Below are 27340 nucleotides of genomic sequence, written 5' to 3' on the forward strand. Positions count from 1 at the left end.
ACTCTGGTAAGAAACTGTCAGTCAAACTTCTATTTTTTTAAATACACGTTACAAAGAACACTTGCAACAGATGTTAGCACAAAATGGTCTTTTGTGTTATTCTTCAACTCTAAAAATGTATGACGTTGGGCAGTGGGTGTGTGGAGGCACCGTGCCATAAAATATAAGTAAAGTATTCTCAAGAAAAGTGATAAGTCCCCACATCCTTGTGCACATCTGCTCAGACAACAAAGGTGGGAACGGAAATGGCAAAAATAACAAAATACAGAGAAATAAGAATTATAAAGAAAATATTTGGGTGGCATGCAGATTTTACAGAGAACTGTACATTCGAAGTGAGAAGGAAGATTTCACTAAAGCGGCAAAGTCTGAAAGTTGCTGATGGTGACCTTTGACAGAAACGTGCCCTCTCCAAAGTCTGAGCATGGCACGACACAAGAGCACCTAAGGCTCAGATCTTATTTCAAAGTGTATTTTATAAATAAGTGTTAGTTTAAAAACGACGAGAATTTTTAATGTCTTGTCAACATAACATAGAGTTCCCTGTGATAAAGACCCCGTGCAACTCTTGCCTTGACTGCGGATGTTCACAACGCGTAAAGGTCCACTACCGGACATGCAGTGACAGCAGCGCACATGGCAGCAAGGGGGAGGGTGTTCAGCCACTCCCAGTGACAACCCCCCCACTCGCTTTGCTCTGGACGGAGAAACACACTGCCTACAGTACACGCCTCCTGCTCTTCATCTACAGCTCTGCCTCTTCATCGACAACTAGCCGCGGCTTGTTGTAGTCCCTCTGTGCGGTGGTTGAATCCAGGCCAGTGCGCAGCGGCACCTAAAGGAGCCTTCTGAAGTCAATCAGCTCTCCCACCGCGGCTCAGGCTTTTTAACCCGCAGGCTCTTCGGATATCACCTCTCCGCCTGGCGAGAACATTGTGTCCTCGGCCGAAACAAAATGACAGCCAAGCATCGTAAAGGGAAAAGCAACCACAAACAGGATGACAACTTCTTCAAAAATGAAGTTATGGAGACAGAAGTGCGCGCAGGAGGGAGTAATTACACTCTACTGTTGGTTTTAAACGCGATTATTTTGATCGGCGGTGCCACATGCGCGTGGTTCTGTTTCCAGCAGCACCAAACTTTAACCTACTTAACAGACAACCTCATGGGCATTCAGATGAAGATAATAAAACTGCAGTCCTTTCATGAAGAAATGCGACAGTCAAAAAGTCAGGTAAGGACTTGAAGTGGTGAAATGCCCTGCGAGAGCGAGTGTTGCACTGTGGATGGTGGAGGAGCAGAATGGCCTAATAATGAATGAACAGGACATGCTAATTTGGCCAGCCTATAAATTAAAGAAACCCTGTTTGAAAAACAAAATAAGGGGCCCCAGGACACATCCAAGTTGTAGTTAGGAAAGTCAAGAGCTGCAGGCCTCTCTCACATTTCGAAATGCCAACAGCTTCACAGGAGTGAACACAAAACGCTGCTATTTCTAACGTCCACACAGTTGTTCAGGTTGGCAAAGATGATTAGTCCAGACCTACAAGGACGTTGACTTTAGCTCTGACTCCTGATCAAATCTTTTCACTTCCAAGAGGTTTTTTTTGGGTTTTTTTTAGCTTTCTTTTTTTTGGGGAGGGGGGTTGCACTGAAATACCAGTCAGGCACACAAATCCTGGGCGGTGCATAAGACGCTGCTAAAAATAATCATAAACAAGACAGTGATGGACCATGGTTATATTTAGTCTGATTTTGATACCAAACACCAGTTCAGAGGCTGTGTGCAGGCCATCTGAAGATGGTAGAACAGAAGGTGATGTTTGTGAAACTACTTCAATACCATATGGTATGAATGATGAATGAACTGAACCTGTTATGTCAGGACTGTCTTCAGCTATATTTTCACTGTACTTCTACTGTATTTGTGTAGTACCCCATAGTATTTCAATGTTCAAGTTTCTGAAGAGGCATGCCTTCCCCTGCCTTACGTGGCTTCATTTTAAATTTCAAAAAGTTGGTGTGGCAAAAGTTTTGCTCTAGAGCAGCTCCGCTAGCTCAGTCTTGTTGAGCAAATATTTCCTGCACAATCGCCAAGCTGTTGGTGACTCATGAACGTGAAAGTCTGAGGATGGTGCAGGGCTGTACGCTGAGTCAGGCATTTAGAACCAAACATGCAGAATTACCGCACAATCCTGTTTAGCGTGTACAAGTTGGGTTCAGTGATCTGGAATTGGCCTCTGATGAACATGACAACTTTTTTCGCTTCTCCCATTTGTTTCTTTGTACTTTGTTCTGGTGATACTTGCAGATCATCTATTTATTTGAAGTACTATTTCACTATTTCATTTATGGTGGTGGTGGTGGTGACATGGTATTGCTGATAAGTTAGTTATTGAAAGGACCAAAGAATATTAACCTAAAACTGTCTTTGGTATTTCAGAACTTGAAAAGCAGCAAAAACAAAATTGCATAACCTTGGATTGTTCTAACAGTTAAGAGACTTGAGAATTTTAAAAACTCAGCTTGACTTCACACCACTCCTGTGTGTCTCGTTGCAGCAGCCCATGTCGGAGAGCATGGAGACCCGCCTGACTGCCCTCGAGGAGTCTTATGCTCTGACTCAGAAGCAGGTGGGCATCGCCTTGGGTGCAGCTGAACAGCTCAAGACATCTGACCTGCCCACTCAGGTTCTGTCCCTTCACACCGAGATGAAAGCCCGCTTGGCAGAGATGCAGCAAGCCACCGTGTCTGTGGAGCAGCTGAGCCAGCTGCAGAGCATGCTGAGGGGGAAAAGTGAGGAGTTTGAGGATGTCAGAATTCAGGTGGAGGGTTTGGCCACACAGAACGCTGAACTATTCCAGAAGGTTGAGGCCGTAACGGGAAGCCTGGGAGAGGCGGAATCGAAGCTGGGGGAGAAAAACGATCAGATTGCCACGCTCAATGCCATCCTGAATGGTCAGGCCACTGAGGTGCTCAGACTGAAGGATCAGCTAGACAAATACCAGTCCAGATTGGAGGCCAGCATACTGGAGATGGCTACAGTCAGGTAGCTTATGGGAAAAAAGGCAGCTTTTGGAGCTGTGGAGAAAAATAGCTCACCTCCTCTGACCCATAACTTTATGTTGACTTAGTCAAAGCTTTGTTGGCTGCCACAGTCTGCCTCACTTTGTTGCTCTAGTCCAGTGTTGCTAGACCTCACTGACTCACCGATTGCCCTGATCTCTGTAAACATGTCCTTTGTGTTGCTGAGTTCAGAGGCTGATTGGTTTGTTCAGGATATCCATTGTATGTAAAGTGGACACTCTTTGAAGCCTATATAAACCTCAGCGATAAGCAGTTTAACGGCTTTCAGATTGGCAGAAAGCAGCATAATGAGGCCGATGGTGTCTTTTTACCTGTAAGATGAAGAATATCTTCTATATGATTACTAGCAGACAAAATCATTGTGAAAAAAGTGTGTGTATGTGCCTATATAATTTTTTTGATATATTCTAAAGAATGTTCTGTTTTTCAGGGAGTTTCTTGAAAACGAACAGTCCCAGCAGCTTCAGCAGGCCAATGTAGAGGAGCAGCTAAATACGGTACGTCAGAGTCTGCAGGATCACAACTCAGCAGCCCAGAGTCTGCAATCTGAACTCAGGGCTCAGCTGGAGAACATACAGAAAAAGGTTACCCAGGTAACCCGCACACAAGCCAATCATAAGTAGCATGATGATGCCGTTCAATTCTCATTTTGTTTCACCGCATTTATGAAGTCGGTTGTTGTTGGTCAGTTGTTGGTAGTGAGTGACTACCCAGTGAGAGACATGCTGTGGTTTAACATACAAACTGCTGGTGCCTGTGGGAAGGACACGTAAATAATACTTATTCAGAAATATCAAATGTCAACTATAATGGGAGAACACGCCTGACCCACACACATGCTGTCAGCGCACATGGTCCCTTTACTATTTCTGTACACCGTGTGCCCATAGGGAGCCTTAATGAGATTATCATGTCATTAATTTGAAGGAGCTAATTGCTTTTCACGGATTCACACACGGTACACATTCATACGGTATAGATCCCTTTCTGCAATATCATTTAAATTACATCTAATTCACTGAGACACCCGAATGTCTTGATAGTCAACTGACACACTATGTGCTCCCCAAACTCCGATTTACTATGATCTATATCTGCATTCCTTGCCTTAGCTGGTGGGAGAAACCCAACCCCCTCCAGAGCCTCTGGAACAGATGGAGGAAACTGCTGCAGCAAGTGGAAAGGAAGACGCTGAAGAAAGTGCAGCAACTGGAGAGGAAGCGGCTGCGACCGAAGTGGAAGAGACAGAAACAGCAGCATCCGCCGTTGAAGCAACCGAAGAAGAGCAGTCGCTTTCTGCAGGAGAAGAACAAGGAGCATCCTCTCCAGGGGAAGGGGGCACACAGGCAGATGAGCAAGAAGAAGCTCCCGTGGAGCAGGAGGACTCTGAGACAGAAGAAACTGTTCCTGAAGAGGAGGGAGAGACTCAGCAAGAGGAGCCGGTTGCTGTATCAGAAAAGGAAGATGTGGATGCAACCCAGACTGAAGAGGAGGCACAAACTGTAGAAGAGGAGAACAGGGAAGATGATGATGAGGAAGTTCAGGAGGAGTCGGCACCTGAAGAGGATAGTCAGGGAGCAGCAGATGAAGACATAGAGGCAGAAGGAGATGAAGAAGATGATGCTGAAGATGTAATGGAGGAACTACATGAAGGGGAGGAAGAAGGAGAGGAAGAACAGCAGGATGTAGCAGCTGAAGAGGAGGAAGAGGAGGACTCATTGGAGGATGATGCTTTACCAGAAAACAAATGTAAGAAAAGTTTATTGCATCAGATATAAATCGATGTATGTTTTTTAATAGTATCTCCTGTATAATCGTATCATATATATTCATATCCCCTCACGACCTGTTCTCTGATTTGTTTGACAGAGAACATGTCACCACAGGCTTGACACATCCATCAAGAAGAACAGGAACTTTCTCAGACTAACGTCACTTTCTACGACATGACAGATACTGTCGGGAGGCAATAATGTTTGCTATTGTTTAGGTGCAGTGTTCTTTATGTGATTGCTCTCTGAAAGACAGACCTAACCAGAAGAAGGAAGTCACTATGCTGGAGTCCTTCTACCTCACAATATCAGACTGTTAAGTGAGTCAACGAGCCATTTAAGGTTGACCTGTCAATAACAACCTCAAAAGCCTTAATCCATAAAAGAATGACTGTCGTTCTACAGAGAGTTTTCCACTCTTCATAAATCCCACTTTTTTGTCAAGCTTAGGCTCTGCACCAAACTGGAAAATGAAAGAAGCCATAAGACGTAACAAGAAATGCTCAATGCATTTGATGAACTGTTCATTGGTGCACTTGAAGCCATAAGTGATGTCTGTCTTGATGACATTATTATTTTTTATTTTTTTCAAAATGTTTTTAAAGTGTGGCGGATGGCAGCAGTTAAGATTGTTTTTGGATTTTTTTTTTTATTTTGAAAGTTCATATTTGTATTTCAGTTGTGTAAACTGGAGTTTTTCTTGATATAGTTTGAGCCATTGTCTTTTTTTTCTTTTTCTTTTTTTAAAACTGTAAATGCTGGGGTAGTCCAAAAATGTTTCGCTTTCTTCATCTGAATTGTACAACTTTATACTCACAAATACATGATTTAATTTGGGGGGGGGTCATCGATAAATCACAAACGCTCTCTCCATTAGCGTCAGAAGAAAAACTGTTGTAACTTTCAAATAGCAAAAAAAAAAAAAACCTCAGGGACAAATTATTTTCCACATTAATGGGGAAATACTATAGAGCTAACCTGCAATTTAGTTACTTTAAAAAGCAATCCCACATGAGCTGTTCACACCTTAAAAAAACCCATCAGTATTCTAAACCATTATGTCACAGCTTAAATCAACACAAGGGTTTGAAGAAGGCGTTGTGAATGGAGAGAATCGTTGAAGAGACAGTTTCATGAGCGGTCGGAGCACACAGCCGTAGCTACTCAGGTTCAGCATACAAGTCAAACAGGATAAACGCTTCACTCTGCAGAGTCATGTTTTTATGGCTTCAGGTTGTGCACAGGGGTTTTGTAGCAGGAGGTGTATAATCTTGGATCAAAAACAATGGCAGACATAAGCATGAGAGGCGGGGAGTTTGTGGCTCTGCCTCCACAGGTCTTTACCCTGCTGAGGATGTGCAGAAACCTAACAATGAAAAGCTGAAAGATTAGGTCGTGTCTGAAGAATTTCCCTGTGATGCTGTGAAGATAACTAATGTGAAATTTCATAAAAAGCAAAAATTAGATAAATGTTGGGCAAACATGTTACCATATCCTGTATATGTGCATTTTTACTAAACCTGATGTTCAATGTGCTGTTTTTGCCAAGGCTTTGGTTACTGTAAGTATAACATTTCTTCTGTTTTTGAAATAAACCCTGGTTCTTTCCATTTTTATACTTGATTCTGTGCTGCTGCATCACATTTATTATGGCCAACGGATCTGGGCAAACACTTCAACAATTTCAAGATTGGCACAGGGTGTTTCATAATCCGTAGGCCGTATATACGAAACTTCTCAGCTCAAGGAGTTGCTCTTAGTGAACAAATTCTAGGAAAATTCTCAAAATTGTGGGAATTCTGATGGAAACTGAATAGATCCAAGGATAAGGCCATTCATGAAGCATCTTAACTCTAAAGAAATAAAACTGGTGTAGGGAGGAGGACATTTATAAAGCTGAGGCTAAAATGGGTAAAAGATGAGAGGAGATGTCCTTCAGACGATAAATGAAACTGGGTTGTTAAAACGCTGCAGATTAGATCATGAAGGGATTGTGTTACTCAATCACTCAATCTTCATTTATACAGCACTTTTATGAGCAAAAAGTAACTCAATGCTTTATAAAGCAAAAGCACACAAGCGAGTGTGAATAAGGAACTGAATGAAATCCAAAAGAATGTAGAAGAATGGCCACACTTATAAAAGCAATTTGTAGATAACAGTGACATATCTATTGCTAAAATGAACAAGAAAACCCACAATGAATCAAAATTTGAACACTAAATTCTTGACACCAAATTTCGTTCAATTGTACGTTTGATGTACTGTGCATTTTATAAACCTTCCACTTGATGAAGAGAGCAGTTCAAAGAAATCGTCGATAGCCACATTTGCCTTAAAATGAATTCTCCCCATGAGTCCTGGGACTGTTATCTTAGAATATGCCCATAAAATCTATGAGAAAAAGAAATCTTTTGTTAGGAAATCTGGTCATTTCTTCTATGAAGGACGGCGGGTAACTGTATTTTTTGGTTAATTCTTGAACCTAAACCTGGTCAAGTGAAGCAAATCCAAATCATAAGGATGCCCCCCCGCAGGCTCGCACGGTAGGCACAAGCAATGATGGATGCAGTTCTTCATCTGCCACTCTTCTTACTCCGGTGGGGTGTCACTGTGGAACAAGATCAGCCTGGACTCATGACCTTTTTCCATCCATTCCTCCAGTGTCCTTACAGCATCAAATCCTTTTTCTATTAGTCTCAATGGTTAAGTGTTAAGTGTTCTTAAGTGTGCAGAGTCTTACAGCACTCTCAGTATCCTGAGTTTTCTTCACATTGTGTATATCGAGCGGCTCTGTCTCTAACAATCAAACATCACTGTGAGTTGCATCCTTGTAAAAATGTATTCCAGTAAAGAAATGTATCTAAGAGTGTTAACTTAAAGGTACATTCCCTTATATTGATATCATATATGGTGATAAAACGCCAACAAAGACTAATGCGCCTTATGATAAATGGGCAATACTTCCGCATATACATTTTGTAATGCAACATATTCATAAATGTATAATTTTACACTTTGGAATTAGAGTGATGAAGGATCTTTATACTTTTTGCACCCTGTTCTATCAAAACTATAAACTATGCTCAGTATTTCAAGGAAAATATCCTGCCAGTTTTAACCAAGCAGTCTAAGAAGATGTTTTTTATTTTTTATGTCTGCTGCAAACTTATCCTTTCATGTACTATTTCTTCAAATAAAACGTGTTGAACTGAGGTCTCTGCAGACTTGCCTGCATCAGCCCTTTGTAGACAGAAAGTCTAAATTGATTGCGTATGCATCATCCAGCAGGAAGTCTGTCCCCCTCTCTCTCCTCTCTAGCCTGCTACAGTCATTTTCTCCAACCTCTCCCTCTCATCACTGCTGCAGTGTTTCAGCGTCTGACCTTCTACGGGAAACATGCAAGCATTTGTTCCCAGGTAAGTTTCACAGGACCTGAGTTACGCTGGTCTATTCCTGGATTCTTATCTCAACACTTTTGTTTCGAGATTTTCAGCAGGACGTGGTACTACTCTAGCAAAACTCCAGGCCTTAATCTATATCATCTTTATGTAGAGAAACTATGCTCTCCCCAGCTGCTGTAGGTTCTTGGAACTGAGTTGCAGTTATTGATCTTCTTGATTTTCTATTCTAACTGTACTTGATAATTACAGGCTTGAGGCTGCATTTTCTAAAATCTACTTTGAGCAATTCGATAAAAATGTACAAATGCCCAGTTACACTATTGGGCAGATTTTAGTACTGAAGAGAAGGTGGATAAAACTCAGGCTTGTTGTAAGCTCCTCTTACTCTGTCTTGATTTGTGGTATCATTATCATTTATTTCTTCGTGTAATTTCGCTCTGTCACTCTCTATATCAGCCAGTGAGACTGCACATTTGTCTGTGGACATTTCCACCTATGTGCACAATGAACAATAGAGTATGCTGCTGACCAGAATTCAGGGTGACTCCACAACCAAGAGATCAATAGCAGTAAAAGTGTAGCAGAGGAGGGGCTAACAGCTCTGAGGGTAAAACAGGAGTCTCTCCTCTGCTGCTTGCTCAGCTCTTTGAGTCTGTGAAGCTACTGGCAGATATCCTGCTTGCTTCTCTTCAGAGTGTCCTTCTTTCCTAATTGTGTGTATTTCCTGACAAAGTGGGTTATCTTGGTAAATCATAACAGATTATTTAAATGTAGAAATAGGCCTCACCTGCTGTTGCAGCATGAAGTTAAATTAAAGTTCCTCTTTTGAGTCCATAATATTTCATTTTAATTCTGGAATGGTTGGGTTGCTCAATACTTTTTGCAAATATTTATTATGCAAATGTTCCAGTTCATTTTGTTAAACTGCTGGTGTCAGTACTGATATATTCACGTCTTTTTTATGCTTAATTCCAGATGTAAAATGTAGTGTTTTTGGAATATACACTGGACAACTTACTGTACAACCAGAGTGCCCATTGTTAGACCTCTCCTTACTGTGTCCCTGTGTTTTTTTAGGTTGTATTTGGCTCCAGTCAGGGACGATGAAGCAGAGTCTCAGAGGAAAGCAAAGTCTCGTCATGCCAGACAAACTCGTCGGTCAACACAGGTGAAAACCAACAGGCTTGGAAGCTCAGGTTTTTAAATGCATTGTTTGACTGTTGTCAGACATGAAGCTGTGTAAATATCCTGCAGGGTGTGACTCTTACAGACCTGAAAGAGGCCCAGAAGACCTACAGCCTGTCTCATCAAGATGGAGAGAAGGAGGAAAGAAACTCTCTAGATGACAGGTCCTGTCTCAGTAGAAGCTTTGCAGATGACAGGGGAGATAAGGCCGGTCTGACAGAGTCCACAGAAACAACCGAGATCAGTCTGAAGTGGAGCAAAATGGATGAGGTTACCAGGAGAGATTTCTTCAAAAATCACATTTGGGCTGTCTGCAGTAGAAATTGTTTATTTGCAACGTTTGCTGATAACATTTGCTGATATTTGTGATGTTATATATACTAAATCTACTGAGTCTTATTCATGAACAGGAGGGGAACATTGAGCGCAGGTTAGAGTCCTTTCCTGAGTCTCCAAACCTGAGATATCTGTCCTACAGCAACAGTTCCTTCAGAGGTGAGATTTTTAGTTGAACTTAATTTTTTCTTCATTGCTTGAGGAAATATTATGACCACAGTCCAAATATTTAAGACACTGACTTTTGAAATAGACATCAACATATTTTTTTACCAACAGTTCCATGATTTTCTTCTGAATGTCTACAGCTGATCCTCTTTTCTTTTGTTACAAACATTTGAGGTAATCACATATTTCACCATTTTCAGTAAGTTAAACAGTCAAGATTTGACATGTATTTGGACACATTTTTTATTATGTTTGCTGTTTTTTTCAATACAAGTTACAGGTATGTAACGAATGGGGCATCAAAGTGCAGACTCTCAGCTTTGATTTGAATGTATTCTTATGCACATTAAAGGAAAGGTTTAGGAATTTCTTGTATTTTCTTGGGATTCCTTTGCAGGCATTGATTTGCTGAAGTCTTGGCCACATAGACATCATCAACCTATCCGAATATTCCTCTTTACTTTCACAAACATCAGGGTTGATTTTGAAGACTGCTTTAGGTCCATATGTACTGTATTGCACCGTATAAACTTTGTCTTCTGTCACATCATCAATGAATACTAATGAAAACTGACGATCAAGTACTATGGAAGCCGATTACAGCCATGCCATTACACTGGCTCCATCTGTTGTAAAGATTAGACTGAAAGCTTCGTATCATAGGCATTCCAAGCCTTCCCTATTCTTTAACCCTTCTGTCATTATTTCATCTCTCCAAAGAATCCTGTTTGACAGCTGCTTTGCCTTGTTAAAGTCTAATCTTTTTTAGACTTTTTCAAAGTGCAATCTGATCTTTATTCTTATAGCTTATGAATGTACAAAGTATTTCACTAGTCAAGTCTTCTCTTCATCCAGAGTTGGGGAAGGATGTGGCCTGCTCACCTGGCTTTATGTTGTAAAGAGGTTTTACTGTTGAAACGATCCTTTAGTTATCCAACACTCTTTTGTGGATGTCCAGGACTTTTTAGATTTAGTCTTTTAGATTTTCTTAAACATACCAAACTCTTGATTTGGCTATTCTTACTGTCGCAGACTTTTCCCACTAAGTCTCTTACTGTTTTGCTCCTTTTAACAGAATGTTCTGGATTTATAGCAATAGCTCCTTGATGAAAATATAATCAATTTTAGATATCGTGCCTGCTACACTGAGAATATGAATGAAGGAATAGCACATACCTGTCCACCGGAGAGCTTTTGAGATAGCTGTTTAAATACTGTACGTTTGATCTCCCCTAAACCCTTTCGACAGTGAAGAAGTAAATTCTCTCAAACTGAAGCTGCACTTTAAGTCCTCGTTCTTTAAAGCCGTAACTTTGTGTTTGGATGAAGAGCTAAATTAACAAATATTGGTCTGGTGACAACTATATGTGAATATATTCTGTCAGTTTAGCCGTATATTGCTATCTATAATGTCCAAGACAGACAGAGAAATTTAAAGTATCCTTTGTTATCCATCGTGTGATGTTAATCATGATTTGAATAATTTAAACCAGAGCCATTTACCCACTCCTGAGTCAGTCAGAAAATAAATGTTCAGTACTGTATATGATAACTCTCTGAGTTAAGCTTTTTAACCAATAGTTTTTTCAACAATAGTTTTGATTAGGAAATACATTGAAACCAAATATTTGCTCTGTACGTGCAGTTGGTGAGAGATGGTGGAGAGATGAAAATCAGAACCCCGTTGAAGATGCAGCACTGCTGAGCTTTGCAACAAACCACCGACACAGACGCGTGGGTTTGGTTGATGACACAGCGGTAAGTAGAAAACTTTTGGCTTAATAACAATCAGCCACCACAGGAGAAAGATGGGTAGAACCTTGTTCTCACCACTAGATGGAGCCAAAGGATTGCTCACTTTATTTTTCATGCCTCATTTGCCTCAGGAGTGTTTACAGTCCACCACAAAGTGCTATTAAATACAGAACCCCGGAGAGAGTGTTTGTTGCTTTAGCGTAGTCATGATGTATTTTGGTCATCAAAGAAATGTAAAGCACAACAAATGACATGATTTATTATTGATGGAAATGGTATATTAATGTTAGATATGTGTCCGATTAAATTCAAACACCAAAAAAAGTGATTGTTTTGAATGAATTTGAATTGTTTCACATTCACGCTCTGCATCACATGAAAGCTGAAATGTTTCAAAGGCTGCTCTTCTTGGGTCTCTGGTGTAACATATGAAGATGCACTGCAATTGTAAATGTCAAACGTGTTCAGAGATTCTTTTAACTAGAGGAACTGGTTATTATCTCATTGCAAGATGGTCCATGAGGAACAACCCCCCCGTACTCCCTTTAAGTCACTTTGCTTCTTCTCGTCACATGGCTGAGGTGTCTCAACATTCCATACCATATTGGGCAAAACTGAGATGCTCTCTGCTTGGTCTTAGCATGGATTCAAAAGGATTGACTTTCTTCTCTCTTCTACCTTCTTAACTGATACCATTCTCCCCCCACCTACCGTTCACCAGCTGTATGTGAACCCCACCCCCCATAAACCCTTTTAACTGAAGCCTTCTGTTTCATGGAACTCACTGGTGTTTGAGTGCATGTTTTCTATCAATTTTGGCTTTAATGAAAAACATTTTTAAAAAGACCGTGATTTTAACAAGATTACGTTGACTGTATAGCTAATCGTGGATACCTTACGCATGATGCAGCATGAATGGAAATTGGTTGAATGGAAATAAGCCGACTCCAGGTCAGCGGTTTAACCATCCAACATTCTGGAATCTGAAAAGGAGATCTGTTAGTAACATGAGAGCATTACCAAGAGGACTATATCTGTCTGTGATAATCATAGAGGTTTCATCAAAAGCATGACAGGCTGCCTATCACCACAGCCAACCTCTCCATGACTCCATGATGATCTGAGCAGATTTTCCACATATACTTTAACAACAGAGAAAAAGACAGGTGCGGAGCAAGACAACTGATAGATTCTGCTGCTGGATGGTGAGACCCAAAACTAACAAGAATACCTTTAAAACTACCCTTTCTACCACCATGCTAATTAATCCTGGAGGTGATCAATGATTTGATCTTGCTGGTGATGCAACCGCCTCTTCCATGTTTGCTCTAGATCAGGGATGTCCAAATCCGGTCCTTAGAAGGTCGCTGTCCTGCAGGTTTTAGATGTTTCCCTGCTTCAGCACACCTGATTCAAATTAAACAGATCTCTTTAAAAGATTGTTAAGCTCTGCACAAGCCTGCTAATGATCCATTGATTTGAATTTCATGCAATTACACACTTCCACAAATTATTTGTGGGGATCGAACTTTGATAAATTTGTGTTTCTCAACGAAGACAGGGCACCCATTCTGCACCTGATTATCATTCCATTTTCAGAAAATGTGGTTCTAAATTCCCCATTAAATTGATTATCTTTGGCTTCCCTTAGACATGTACTGTTAGAGCCACTTTTTATTTTTATTTTACTAGAAAATATAGTACAATCCTGCAGGATTCACTAGCTTACAAGCATGAGGTGATGACTAGTTCTGGTTTCAGTTTTAAGAATTTGCATGTTTTATTTTAAACCAGCTGTCATAAAATCGCACACTGACATAAGCTACCATCACAAGCATTTTCAGAAAAACTCAAGATACAAGCATTAGAGGCAGAAGACACCCCATCACATTCTTTCCCCATCACTTCCACCTTCTCGAGTTTTTTTGTCTCCTTTTGTCTTTCTGTTCGGGTTGTATCTCTGCTGTTGCTCTTTTTATCTCTTTGCCTTGAGCAGGGATGAGGGAGTTCTGTAACAGCAAGCTATTGCAAATGAACCTCACTATAAAAGGAAGATAGCGCTGAGCAAACTATGGGAGAAAGGTGAAGGAGGGTTTGGTGGGCTCCTTAACGGCACAGATTGATGGGAAATATGTTTGCCTTTATTGTCAGAAATTAGGTAAGGAAATAGCCACCACTCTTTTATCTGTATGGTGAACATGAAGTAGTATCAACCTGGGCCAGTCCAAAGGTAACAAAACCCACTTGCTAGCCTTACTGAGCCTCACTCATTGACACGTTACAGTTGTGCAGTGTCCTGGACATCCGCAGCTTGTTGAAACTAACAAATACAGCACACGGTTTCCACAATTTTGCCCAGCTAAGCTAAGCTAACAGCCTGCTGTAGCTTTATCCAAGCATGAGAATGCCATCAATCTCTTCACGAAACTAATGCCGAGAAAGCAAATATCTCCCAAGATGGAGCAACAGAAAATGTCCTCGCAAAAATGGTCTCTTCTGTGACACAAGAATGAAATCAGTACTGTGAAGGGCTAAAATAAATAGTCCCTTCACTTTTGTCAGTTTAAACCTGGTGTAAATTAAACTTTTTTTTACTAAAAGGAGATGTTTCAACAGTTCTGCATGAGTAGCATGTGGCACTTATACTGACAACGTCTCCTCTCCATCATACTATGGGGCTGCAGTTATTCAGCACTTCCCAGTTGTTGATGGCTCCTCAGGTAATACTGTGTTGAATGTTCAGAACACAAACTGCTGCTACCCCCCTCCTGTCTTTGGCTTTGTGCGCCACCCCCCACGCTTGCTCACATCAGTGGACAATTTTAGCCCTCAGCTCTGACTCTGTCCACAGCAGAGCCTCTGGCAGGCTGCCACACAGAGCTGCCAAAGTTGAAGAGAGCGGGGAGAGGCAGGGGGTTGTTTGGAGGGGTGGAGGGACAGGGAGGTGGACCAAACAGAAAGGAGAAGCAGAGAGAGGGAGAAAAAGCGTGTGAGGGAGGGTATAACTTTGGGGAACACAGGAAGAGACTGCATAGCAAACAAACTTTTCTCTCTTGTTCTTTTTGGACTTTTTGTACACCTCATCAGGGACTTCCATGCTGACAAGTTGGAGTCAAAGGACAATATTTTAGTTTCTTTCCTCGTCCAACAGTCATTTTCCTAGTTTTTCCTCTGATCTGAAGAGATTATTTTGTTTTGTTGCTCTTTGCATTTTTATCTGATTGCTGCTGAAAGAAGGCCTGAGCACACATCTTAAATTCCTCCAAAGTTGGCTGCAGCTCTCACCCTTCTCATGGAACTGAAACACCACACGCACTGACACATGTAAACGCACACACCTGTTGCTGAGGATTCCCCTGGAGCTTAGTCATGGACATCTCTGTCACCGTGGCTTGAGGGAATCTGCCCGTCTGTGCAGCTGTTATCTGGCAGTGGTCTCGGTGAGAGTTACAGTAGAAGCTGACCTGCTGTCTGGGTTCGTGGTGAGAGATGTCGTCCTACTACCCGCGCACCAAGGACCTGACCCGCACTAGGAAGTCAGTGACAGATTCACCACCGTCCTCTCCGTCCTATACAGACAAAAACTACAGAGTAAGCATTTCTTTTAAAGAAACACACCTTTTCAATTTGAACTGTACAATAGATAAACTGATGAAAGATACATTTATTACAAGCTATTACAGTAAACTATCATGAACTGCTATGTTCAGTGTCTAATCTTTTCTGTAAATTTGTCTCAATATTCCCAAAACATCAGAACAAATCACTGCACAGGCTCTGTGTGAATAAGCTTCGAGCTGAAACGTTTGAATATTTTGATGATTGACAAAAAAAACCAACAAAAAACTTTTTCTGCAACTTTAGTCCCACTTTAGTCCTTTTGAAGTGAACATCTGTGATTTCAGCTCCTCAGATAAGAAGCTTGACTTGTTGTCTTTGTCATAAACTAAATATCTTAGTTTTGTGGACAGTTTATCAAATAAAGAATTTTAAAGACATAGCCTTAGACTTGGAAATTAAAATCTCTGTTTCCCAGTGTTTTGTTACATTTTTCTAGATAATGGATCAAAAAGATATCTGGGTCTTTATTGTTAATGGAAATCAAAAATATATGAGTTTTTTCTATGTGATTCTGAGCATTCTCATCACAAATGAGGCACTCGTCTTGGCTTATTTACTGACCTGTGCAGAAGGGACAAGTATTTGCTCTGAAGCTCTGAGAGTCTGATCACATTTTCTGGAAAATACTTTTGGACTGAAACATTCCCTCTGTAATTTCCTGTTGCTTTTTTCTTTCTTAGTTGCTAATTCTCTTGGGTGTAGTTTGACTGTTCTGTTTGTGTCAGTGCGTCAGCCTGAACTGCTCTTTATGTGACATGTACTCTATAAAAGAAACTACACAATATGATGCCGTCCACTCAGACACATGTACGGTAATCTCACGCAACACTGCAGACGCTCTCAATGCTGCACAGCTGCCAGCGGTGAATGCCTCCAATGCATGCTGGGATTCTCCTGTGCTTCCTTTTCTAAAAGGTGTCAGCCTCTCTCTGCTGTATCCATGGTGAAGCTCAGGCAATAATTTTCCATGATGTCAGTTCAGTCTGAACTGGCAGAGTTTTGCTGGGAGAGAAAAATGCATTACAGGAGAGGGGGGGGGGGGGGACCCAGTAGATGCAGTATTTGCAGCACTTGCTACGATGTTTTGATGAAAGCCTGGCCCTCTTTGGTTAAATTCAATGTGTGTTACAGCTGTGAGCAACAGGAAGACAAATAAACAGGAACACATTTTCGCTCAACATTTGGCAGATGTTTATTGTAGTGAAAAGCAGCTATTTGCATGTACTCAAATACTGAATCTTAGTACAAAGTTAAGAGTGAGACAGCATTTTATACATTTTAACCTCTATCTGCTACTTTTACTGGTGGAAATGTACTGTCTGCAGCAGTAGCTATTGATTATGTTTCACATTAGATAAAAAAAAATATCTGAGCGCAGTAAAGTAGACCAAATTTTCAAAGATTGAACACACAGTTCCAAAAGTTTTTGCTTGGAGCAGTACCCTCTAAGAAGTATTTCCTTGCCAAATGTCAGTCCAGCTGGCCCTCAAAAGAGTATAAAGCAAAAAATGTATTTGGAAAGAGCTTAGAAAAGGAACGTAAATTTGTCCTAGTATTGCTTTGCTTATTTCTGTTCCATTAATCATTTATATTCAAATCCTTTAGAAGGCTCCAGACCCCAACACTGGCAGCTGCAGGACTGAACCAAACTTTTTGATAACTGAGTGATAAAAACTAGTCTTTAACATAGATTCATCGAAACTTTTGTGTGTAGAAATGAACCATTGTGATGACTTGTTTAGCGTTTATGTTAAGTAAATACAGATTCCTAAGTGAAAGATCTTAGTCTGTCTTCTAGCACTTGGTGTGGGATTTGAATAAAGGTTTTTTAGCTACATGAAATGAAGATGCTTGTCATTGCCTGATAGTCTCAGATACTATAAACTGTTAATGCAGAAGAGAAGGAGGAATGGCTGAGATGAGGGAAGGTGAGTGAAAGTGAAGGAAACATTTTTCATGGTTCTGACTGCAGTGTCAGTCCTACTGAAGGGAATGAGGAGAAAACATACGTACGTGTGTAGCTCAGATTTTCCGACTGCTGACAATCAGCCAGCTTCGAGGGAATGATGCTGTGGATGAGAAAAGCAAGTGAAGGATGTGAAGAGTACTGGAATGTTTATTGAATTGAACTTTATCACTTATCCGCCATAGTAGCTTATGCAGCTGGCTGGTGTGTGTGTGCGTGTGTGTGTGTGCCTCTAACCCCCCCCCAGTGTGTGTGATGCCGGTGCTATATAGTTGTATATAATCACACACCCTTTTAAAGGGAGTTTCCACCAGTCTGACTTGATCATCTTCTCCTCCATCTGCTCTGCTTCAGATAGTTTGCTGAACTACATGTGCCTCTGCTAACTCCCTTCAGTATTCCTAACAAGGGGATCACATTAGAGCAGCTGTCATCAGTAAGATGAATTTCAGCTATCGTTCCCTTCAGCATGGATGCAATGCACTTATTAGCTGTAAGGAGTCAATCCTTCCTCTGATGTCCTGCACTCCGCACACGGCCCAGTTGTTTAATTAACTGATGTAACCAATTTGTTAATCCTTCAATGTGAGACAGGTTTGCACACAGTAACAGAGTTTGGTTCATATCCTTAAAAGCAGGCTTGATGATAATTCAGTCAAACATCCAGGGATCCAATCATCCCTGTGGATTAATGAACGAATGCCAACTCTGATTGAAGAATTGCTCCACTGTTGCACAAAGATCAGAGTGACTGAGCTTGTCTTAGCTCCTTCCTTGGCCCGATTTCATCTGAGGTCGTGGAGGTCTGGATTTTCCAGGATAGCTCCGCTAAAGCACATGACCACATAAGGACAGGCAGCGCTGGTTCAGTTATGTAAACACTTGCTGCAGAATAGCTCCAATGACACCGCATGAAATATCCCTCACCCCACCAAATGTGAACGAAGGAGTAACAGTAAATCACCCTCCTTAATCTTATTTTTGTATTGCAGTATACATCTACTTCTGGTCTGGAATGACTCAGACTGCCACACAAGATGTTTACTGCCAAGCATTTACAAACACAAGTGTTTAACAACTTATTCTCCAGCTGGAGGGCAATTCCACGTTTTATTCTGCCAGCATCTACTAGATTTGTACTAATTCATTTCAGGGACATCTCTGAGGAAATGTGATTTCTAACAGAGACCTGTCTGAAAAACTGCCTATGGACACTATGTATTATTGCTGCTGTCGCAGCACTCAGCCTCCGTGGAGAAATGGAAACAGATACAGAATGTGATCACAACAAGCAACTTGGCAGCCATGAAAGGACTGCACACAGCACAAAGCTGCCAGGACAGTTTGATATCAGTCTGCTGTGTGAGGTCAGACGGCAGCCTGTCATACTTAACTTCTGATGTCATGATGTCATCTCTGCTGCAGGCATTTGCGAGACAGCAGTCCCCTATTCTAAAAGCTTAGCCAGGCTCATGCAGGCTTGACCTGTGTGAACCTTGTTTAAAATATAATTCATTGTCAAATTCTTGTCACTGAGACTATGGGCCTCTGAACATTGTGTGATCGTTCAACTGGGAATTTAGTTTTTGTCCTCTTTCCTCTCGGAATGCAAAAAAATGTCTCGCCCAATCTTTGTTTGTTCTTATCAAAGAAATAAATCTGTGTGTAATTACCCTCAGAGAAGCTTACATTGTGCTGTTCCCAAGCTGTGGTGCTGACAGATTTAACCAACACTACTCACTCTTTTTTTTTTTTTTTTCCAGCATGAAAGATTGTCAAGGTAAGAATCAAACTTTTTTCTTTCTCCTGTTTGGCAGAACCAATCTTCTTGATGGAAAAAAAAAATGAAGCTGCAATGTGTATTGAGTATGAACCTCGTTGCCTTTAGATACGACTCCAGTGGAGAAAGTGCGACAGAGAAACCTATCGGCCGAACCAGCTCGTACACACGGAGAGAGACGAGGCTGGCTGCTATGAATCGACAGGAGCAAGACTCCACTGCCAAAGACTATAAGAAGGTAGTAACTCACTCCTTAAGAAAACAGGCAAATTCCTATGTGATGGATTCAAAGTTGCAGCAGTCGATACAGTCTGACTGTTGGGTACAAGCGGATTTTACGCATTATGTATTTTTAGAAATTCAGTCCAATAATCAAGACTTTGTAAGAAGACTGGGCACCCATGCAGCATGACAAGCAGCACTGTTAATATCAAACCTGATTTTAAAGACTCCTCTAATATCAGATAGAAAGAGATCTTAATGTGTGATTCAGAGAAAACCACAAGGGATGTCAGTTTACCTCAACACCATTACAAAACTAAAACCCTTCCTCCAAAAGGATGTTGGAAACTATGCAAAAATGTCAATATAAACAGATCACTTGACGATAGCTGAAATCCTAAGTTTTACTGAAAGTAGCTCAAAGACAAAAAAAACACATACAATGGGTCCGGTCTTATCTAAGGTGGAACGAGGTGAAGTGAAAAAACATATTTTGGTCTGAAAGTCAAGCTATTAAATTATTTTTTGAAATCCCTGACTCCGGGTCCTCTGGGCATAATAGGAGAAGGAACATCAGTGAAAAGTTCAAAAGACAGATTTGTGATAGTAGGGGAGGTGCTTTAGCAGACATGGCATGAATAACTTGCAAATCTGTGAGGGGGCCATCAGTGTTGAACTATAAATACAGGCATCAGAGCAACATGCTGCCATCCAGGCAACATCTTTTTCAGGAAAGGAAATGCCAAACCACTTCATCATCTTACATCGGCATTGGCTCTGTGGTAGAAGAGTCCAGGTCTTCAAGAGTCTCCCTGCAGTCCTGACTGTCAACTATTGAAAAAATTTGAAGAGGGGGGGGGGGGGGGGGGGGGGGGGCAATTCCATGAAACAGAAACTTCACTTACTTTCTAACCAGCCAGGCTGCGGTGAAAGGTCAAGAAAATGATGTTAATTAGTTCAATAATGAATCAATAGATTATTATAATATACTTAAAGTTTAAAGCACCACTGATTCACAACTTTTCTACTTCTGGACTCAATTCAAATCTGAAAATTCAGATTTGATCTGCAGACATACAGATTTTTACATTCACTGTAATTTATGATAGTTAACCTGAATATGTTTCCTCCAGCTCAAAGATAACAAAATAAGAATGACGCTCCTTAAAAATCTCAAAATCTGCAATTCATCCACCGTATTTCTTTGTACACTTGTTCTTGTCCTATGTTCATTTCCTTTAATCTATTATCTTCTCTCAGTTGAATTTTGATATGCAGGGTTTGCAGCACCTTGAAAAGAATCTTTTAACGAAAAGCTATCCTGCTAAACCTCAGAATCGTTCTCATTTTTAGATGTATGCAGAAGCTTTGCAAGAGAATGAGAGGCTCAAGTCCAGATTGCAAGACAGCAAGCAAGAATTAGTCAAGATTCGTTCCCAGCTGGAGAAAATCACTCAGGTACCACTCATTCATGCTGTTAAATGAGAGCAGCACAAACTGAAAAACACTCTCTTTGTCTCACATCCTTTTTTTCTTTTGATGTGTTAAAAGAAAGTTGCAACTGCTTACTTTCTATTTTCATGATTGTGATCACAATGAAATACAGTTCTGTAGGCATTCTTCCCCAGTAATATCACCACTCTGACTTCTAGAGACACGACAGAATATCAGAAAGATCTACAGTTCTTGAATCAGAGAAAAGGGTAAGTGTTTTGTTTTTTTACCTTTTGCCAATTTGGTATTTTATTTCATCTGTATTGAACCATCAAGATGGATGAACATCCGAATATTTGTCTTTTTTTTCCCCTCCAATTTACCTCAAGCCTGTTACTCTTTCTTCTTTATTTACAGGAAAAACAAGCTCTTGAGAAAAGAGTGTCAGACATGGAGGACGAATTAAAGGTCAGTCAGTACAAAATTAAATAGTGCATACCCACCTTGGGATTAAATGGCATTTATTTTGTCTCAGGAACACGCTGTGCTTCATTTATCTCATTGATGTTTTCTCCAAACACCATCATAACACTAACAGTCCTGGAAGGTACACACCTCCAGCAAAGCCCCTCCCACTCAAGCTAAATCAAGCATCTCTGAAGTATTTTCACAGAGCAGAGCACACATATAGCATGCTGCAGGTCTGTGGTCAGCCAGGTGGGTTTGGAGTCAAGGGGAGGGAAGGTTACTGCTTCAGGCTCATGAGCCACAGTGTTCTGCTGGTCTACTTCCTGCCAGGCTGAGGAGGAGCCAGCGCTGCTGCTCCCCTGCTCTACTTATCCCACTGTTAGGGTGAACATTGTGACCTAGTTCCAGCTGAATACCAAAATCCGTCCAAGAGCAAAAGACCTGCTTTTGTGAGACATTCCTGTGCTGCTCTGTGTGTGCTCTGCTTCACAAAGAAACATGGGAGACAACAACAGAGATTTCAGGCCTCAGTGCACTGAGTCTGCATTGTATGCGCAAGTCATTACAAATTATAAATAAAGATTGGAATTTGATTGTTAGGCATTGGAAGCGACATGAAATAAAACCACGGCTGAGGTGAGTGACAAGGATAATGTAACATAAAGCAGTGCGATGTGCCAGCAGCTGACGTTTGTCTCCTGGTGTTGTCGTGGTTCCCTCAGCAGAACGCCCCACTACGGTTCCGCTGTGGGTACCAGCCCTGAGAGGCAGGCAGTCTCAGGGGCATGGGGATGGTGAGTGGTTAATATGATACAGAGGAGTGACTGACACCTGCCTGCCACCTCAAATGTTTCTGCTATGCCAGAGACTGGGGCATGTTTACACGTGTGGATTCATTATCCTTTCAAAAGTACAAATACCTCTCACTGTAAAACCTGCACAACCTTTATCTTTAGCTGTGGGGCACCTCGGGGGACTGGCTTGCATCCCTCTCACAAAGCCACTTGTTCACATTGAGTGATCTGCAAATTCTCCACAAGGGGGAGCTATTCATCAACCGAATCGCCTGACTGAAGTGAAAGGTCGCATCAAAGCTTCCGCATCAGACCTGTAAATGTAGGGAAATAAGTAGCATTAGTTTCAGGTGTTTGTTGTGAGTAGCCCTGTTTATCTTTATTTTCTCTTTTAGAATAGTAGCTGCAGTGATAAAAATAGCATTTTAGCATCGGACACTGCTGAAGAAAAGCTTTATTAGCAACTTTTTAGAATAATCTGAGGTATCTAAGAGTCTTGTCAGAACTGATTCAATAACAAAGAGCTAAATAGTTTGTTAGTGTAATGAGGTATACGGGTCATCGTACATTTTTACCTTACTCTGTCCTTTTCTTCACTGTTGCCAAGGGCATTTGGAAACTGCACTGATTTGTTCTAGTGCCAAGAGAACATTACATGCCTGAACTGTCAAGCCCTGAAACCAGGCTGCTTCAAATTACTTTCATGAATGTGTTTGGTGCTACAAGAAGCGGCTGGAGTTCCTCCTTACACAACATCTTTGTCCAAATTCACCACCTCAAACTTGTGTCTGGGTGGCCTGAAACACTGCAAGTGTGTGCATCTCTGCGTGTGAGTGCATGTTTTCGGACCAAATCAGGTAGAAACTCCACGCTCCTCAGGAGCACATGGGGACTAAAGTTTTGGCCTAATGAGGCAAAACGTCATGTCTGGGGCCCTTGTTAAGGGTTGGGTAAATGTATTAGGCATCAATTTGTTAGGGTTACCGGTGGGATTTGGTGTTGACTGTTCACAATAAGTGGAAGTCAGTGTAATGGCTTAAGCAGGACAGCAGAGCGAGCTTTTGTGTGTATTTGTGTGTGTGTGTTGGGTGGTTTACCCTCAGGAATGGTGTCAAACCACAGATGTTTATGTCTAACTGCATTGAGGTCTACCTCAGAAAGTTGGGCCAAGAATAAGGGGAAATGATTAATTTCCCCATCTGTGACTTTTACTCACTAGTTTCTTGTGCAGTCTGAAATAGTATTAGACTTGGTGAATTTCTTTAGTATTTATCCGGTAAACCTGAGCGCAGTAACACCCAACCACTTTCCAGGCAAGGCCCTGTTTTTGACAGTGCAACCCCCAAGAGGCCCAGCTTTATAATTTCCCTTGCTTGTTGCAGCTTTTCTGTTTCTTTACAAAATATCCTTGTGGTGTAAATATTTCTTTATATAATTTCACCATCTCTGTGCGGGTGCATGCCTGTATGAATGGATATGGACACTACTCGCTGTAAGTCTCTCTCTTTGCACATGGCCTTCCTTTCCTGCCTGCTTCCTCTGTCTGCTCCTGTCTGTATCTTTCTCTCCTCCTGTATGCAGGCTTTCCCAGCTCTGGCTCAGGTCCAGGCCTTACGGAGGGTGAACGAGTGTCTCCTGGCTGAAAACAGAGCCATGCTGCGCGTCCTCGCCCGCCTCTCTGAGACGGCCTCCATGCCGGAGACGGAGGACCTCTGATCCTCTGAGATCATCTGCCCGCATTTCCGCCCTGCTCTCTCCCCCTTTCTCAGTCACATAACTTACACTTCTCTTTTCTACTGGAGCCTGTTCCCTCCTTCTCTGCTGTCTTCCTCTCAGGCAGGTCCTGCACCCTTTTGATGCTCGCTTCCTTTTGCACCGATATTCATCCTTCTTTGCACGCTTTTTTCACCCAGTATCCTCCATGTCTGTCAGAGGGCAACCTTCCTTTGAAGTGTATTTAAACTGCATCCATGTTGCATGCCACTTTCCATAACATGCACAAAGCTTTAGGAGCTCATTTTGTTGCCATTAGGATTAGGATTTAACCAAATACAGCAGTTATTGATTTTTACAAGTTAGATATATGCAGGTCTGGTGTAATCAATACAAAGTTGTTTCCCAAGGAAATAGCCATTCTATTAAGTCTTCCAAAGGAAATTAAATTTTGTGCTCTCTTAACAAAAGTTTGTGGACAAAACTATGACAACAATCCACTATAAAACTGATATATGTACATGGCCAAAACTGTAACGACTTGGTGTAGATTTTCAGTGGATTAGTAAATATCATCTTACTGTATTTCATAGTAATTGTAAAATACATTTGAATATACATCAGTTTCAGATAATCAATAACACTAGATTGCTGTAATTCATAAGCACAAAACAGTGTTTTCCCCACAGACTCCCTCTGACTGACACCGTGTTCACAGAGGGTTTTCATGTCACGGTAGTGCGACTTGTATATTGACATTTTGTGCGAATACTGCAGAGAGTGACAAAGAAAACAGGTTAGAAAAGGTAATCCACAGTTTCTGAACATGATGATTGGAAGTACCTTGGTCCATTTGCTGGTTGCAGTAACAGGTCCGTGAGCAGAGGGTTATTGTTTGTCTCCAGCAAAAAGGAAATACTTTGACAAGGAGGATGGTTATTTTCAGTCGTTGCTCCTCGTGAGAGACATGACCTAGATTTGGGAAATTGACCTTCTCTCAGTTTTCCTCTGTTTCACTTCATTATCTGTCACTTTGAACATTAAGGGGGCACACTATCAATGTCACAGCTCACTGCATGATCAAGTACTGTAAAGCATGGCCTCATTGCTTAGCCTTCAACTTTAGAGAAAGACAACTTTTGGACCACGGGTTGTTAGTGGTTGCAGAAGATGTTCTATCATTGCAATATACAGTCTGTTGAAATGCATCATTGTACCATCTAATGCTTTACATCGCAAACTTACCCAGAAACTAACTGCAAAGAGAGTATTAAGATGCCATTATTTCTAATATCACTTTATTTTCCTTACTTTTCCCAGGTCTTAACAGAGCTCAAGTCAGACAATCAGAGGCTAAAGGATGAGAATGGGGCTCTCATTCGAGTTATCAGCAAGCTGTCCAAATGAAAAGATGTCTGAAGATCCAGTTCTGTCTCTATGGATCTTCCAACCCTGAAGTGGTGGTTTAATAATCCACAAGGTCCTATGTTTGGCTTTCTCTCTGAGTTCTTGATGGACCAGTTTGGCTGCGTTTGCAGCAACAGATCCCGATTCCCATTGGAACGTTTCAAGATCCAAAGAGAAGTTTTCATAGATTTTAAACTTTACTGCCACTGTCCCGCCTTGAATTTTGCCTTGAATCTTTTAGAATATTTTCACATGCACAAACTAGGGACCAGATGTATTGTTAGGATGAAATTTAGGTCCAGTTCAAGCAAATATAAGGGTTTGCAAGACAATGCCTTACTCGAATAGTATACCAACACATCTCATTGACACTTCACATTTGTTGCCATATTGAGCACTGCGCTTTTTTAAATATTACCTACACTATCTTAAAAGAGAGCGAGAGAGGTATTTTGTTGACACAGACTGTATTAGAGTGGCAGATAAAACCTTTAGCTTCTCTTTATTTTTCAATTAGATGTTCAAAGTGCAACTGCTGTTTTCACAAATAAGTTTTACACTTGATGGTAAATCATAAAGAAACGCAAATCTGCAAACCGCAGATTTGATTTAGGAAGCCTGCTGGCGTTTTTCCGCAGTATTCTAATGCAGATTAGGATCTTCTTTATTAGAGCCCAGAGATATACAAACATTCTGCGCAAAATAAGACTTGGAAAGATCTTTAATTAATTAGGTTTTACTTTACTTCCAATCCGTCAGATACATTTTTCAGTTGCTGTATTTTTGAAAATCAAGCTTGAGTGTTGACACAGCAGATGGCTATTAACGCATCAAAGAATTTAATATTTGCCCAGCCCTAATATATATATACATATATATGTATATATATATATATATAGCTCTTCCAAACTCACCCAAACTTCCTTTGTTATGTTTATAAGAGGGATATATTTATTTATTTATGGATTATTAGATTGCACATTTATCCTCCATTTACTTAATTTGTGTTTCTCAAGAATAAGTACGTTGTTGTTTTTTTGTTGATCTCATGGCTATCTTTGTCTGAAGCAACGAATATAAATCTTCCAAAAATCCCACACTTATCCAAATGCCCTTTTTTGAACACTTTGACAGTTTAATCACCACAGCCTTTGTTTGATCTTTAATAAAGAAAAAGCATCATCCAATGTTTCTTAAATGCTGCCAGCACTTTTCATTATGTGGTGATTGCTCACATTTGGACTTAACTTATTTAATAGATTGCTTTAAGTGGTTTGTTGCTGGTTCATTTGATGCACCTACAGTATATGCGCCTGCTGCAATCCAATATAACAGCTCCCGTCCCACCCCAAATAAATATATACTTTATAAACCTTATCAGTTCCTGGTGTGGTCATCTTTATGGTAATATTGTTAAGGGTTGGGTAAAGGGTATGGTAATATTTTTCTTTATGTTATTGTCACATTGAAATGCTTTTTCCTATTTAGTATTCATTTAGAAAATGGACAACTTCCTTAGTTGCTATTACGAGGTAAAGTAAATCCATGAAAGAACTGTTCTTTCTGTGCACTCTTAAAACATGTGGGAATAAAATGACATAAGTATGTTCCAGGCAGGAGCTAGAAACATGGTAGCAACAAAACTAAACCGCTTTGTTAGCTAGAATATTTTTTTACCCAACTCAATTGCTGATCTGTATACTCTGATCTGCAGGGACAACTGCCTCCCACTAGTGTTTTCCTTGGACTTTTATCCATAGGATCCATAGGATCCTGGTTCTTCTGGAAGGGAGGCAGAATGAACTGCCCTGTACAGATCCACCCTCACTTTTATAGAACCTTTTTTGTCCGAATGTTATAAGTCTCTATCAAGCTTGTTTTCTCCTACCATATCACTAGAGTTTCATCATTAAAGCTGGGAAAGCAAATATTTTCTTCTTCTTTTGTCAGTATTTCTGAGGATTTGTGGTCAGGGGAGCTTTTTACATATCAAGAGTTTTATTGTTAGGCGACGGTGCTAACCACCACACCACCATGCAGCCCTATATGGAATACACTGCAACTAAAACCACACTGCAGTAACCCAGTTTTGGACAAGACCTGGTCGGACCTTGAGTTGGTGGAACAACATTTCACTGAAGAATGGCGAGAAAATTTTCGTATGTCCAAGATATTGCTGTTGTATTTGACTGCTTTGCCTGTACAATAAGGGGTAAGAAACATTGAGA

At 40.9% G+C, this 27340-nt stretch overlaps 2 protein-coding genes across 6 annotated transcripts; both read left to right on the plus strand.

Moving 5' to 3' along the window:
* Positions 1-748: 748 nt before the first annotated feature.
* LOC140272246 (uncharacterized) lies at positions 749-5860 on the plus strand. Of its 2 annotated transcripts, none has more exons than XM_072367632.1 (5): positions 749-1234; positions 2562-3049; positions 3518-3584; positions 4200-4836; positions 4957-5860. In XM_072367632.1, coding segments are annotated over exons 1-5 (1473 nt in total). In that variant the 5' UTR covers positions 749-955; the 3' UTR covers positions 4959-5860. The 2 variants fall into 2 exon arrangements, with proteins under 2 accessions (XP_072223733.1, XP_072223734.1); XM_072367633.1 differs by having other exon boundaries at positions 2565-3049.
* Positions 5861-14666: 8806 nt separating this feature from the next.
* Positions 14667-26489, plus strand: LOC140272123 (protein phosphatase 1 regulatory subunit 12B-like). Of its 4 annotated transcripts, none has more exons than XM_072367471.1 (8): positions 14667-15298; positions 19058-19074; positions 19183-19312; positions 20650-20754; positions 20949-20999; positions 21148-21198; positions 21921-21992; positions 25026-25108. In XM_072367471.1, the coding sequence occupies exons 1-7, from the start codon at positions 15197-15199 to the stop codon at positions 21960-21962; spliced, it is 498 nt and encodes a 165-aa protein (XP_072223572.1). In that variant the 5' UTR covers positions 14667-15196; the 3' UTR covers positions 21963-21992; positions 25026-25108. The 4 variants fall into 4 exon arrangements, with proteins under 4 accessions (XP_072223572.1, XP_072223573.1, XP_072223570.1 ...); XM_072367472.1 differs by having other exon boundaries at positions 21924-21992; XM_072367469.1 differs by lacking the exon at positions 21921-21992 and adding an exon at positions 23574-23832.
* Positions 26490-27340: the final 851 nt, after the last annotated feature.

This window comes from Leuresthes tenuis, unplaced genomic scaffold (genome assembly GCF_036924035.1).
Source record: "Leuresthes tenuis unplaced genomic scaffold, fLeuTen1.0.hap1 SCAF_16, whole genome shotgun sequence".
Lineage (NCBI taxonomy): Eukaryota > Metazoa > Chordata > Actinopteri > Atheriniformes > Atherinopsidae > Leuresthes > Leuresthes tenuis.

Bases quoted from the DNA above. Each gene is read 5' to 3' on its own strand.
- LOC140272246 (XM_072367632.1), top strand. From the start codon at position 956: ATGACAGCCAAGCATCGTAAAGGGAAAAGCAACCACAAACAGGATGAC. The intron at 3,050-3,517 runs GTAGCTTATGGG...TCTGTTTTTCAG, and splicing joins CTGGAGATGGCTACAGTCAG to GGAGTTTCTTGAAAACGAAC. The intron at 3,585-4,199 runs GTACGTCAGAGT...TCCTTGCCTTAG, and splicing joins TAGAGGAGCAGCTAAATACG to CTGGTGGGAGAAACCCAACC.
- LOC140272123 (XM_072367469.1), top strand. From the start codon at position 15,197: ATGTCGTCCTACTACCCGCGCACCAAGGACCTGACCCGCACTAGGAAG. The intron at 20,755-20,948 runs GTACCACTCATT...TCTGACTTCTAG, and splicing joins AGCTGGAGAAAATCACTCAG to AGACACGACAGAATATCAGA. The intron at 21,000-21,147 runs GTAAGTGTTTTG...CTTTATTTACAG, and splicing joins TTCTTGAATCAGAGAAAAGG to GAAAAACAAGCTCTTGAGAA.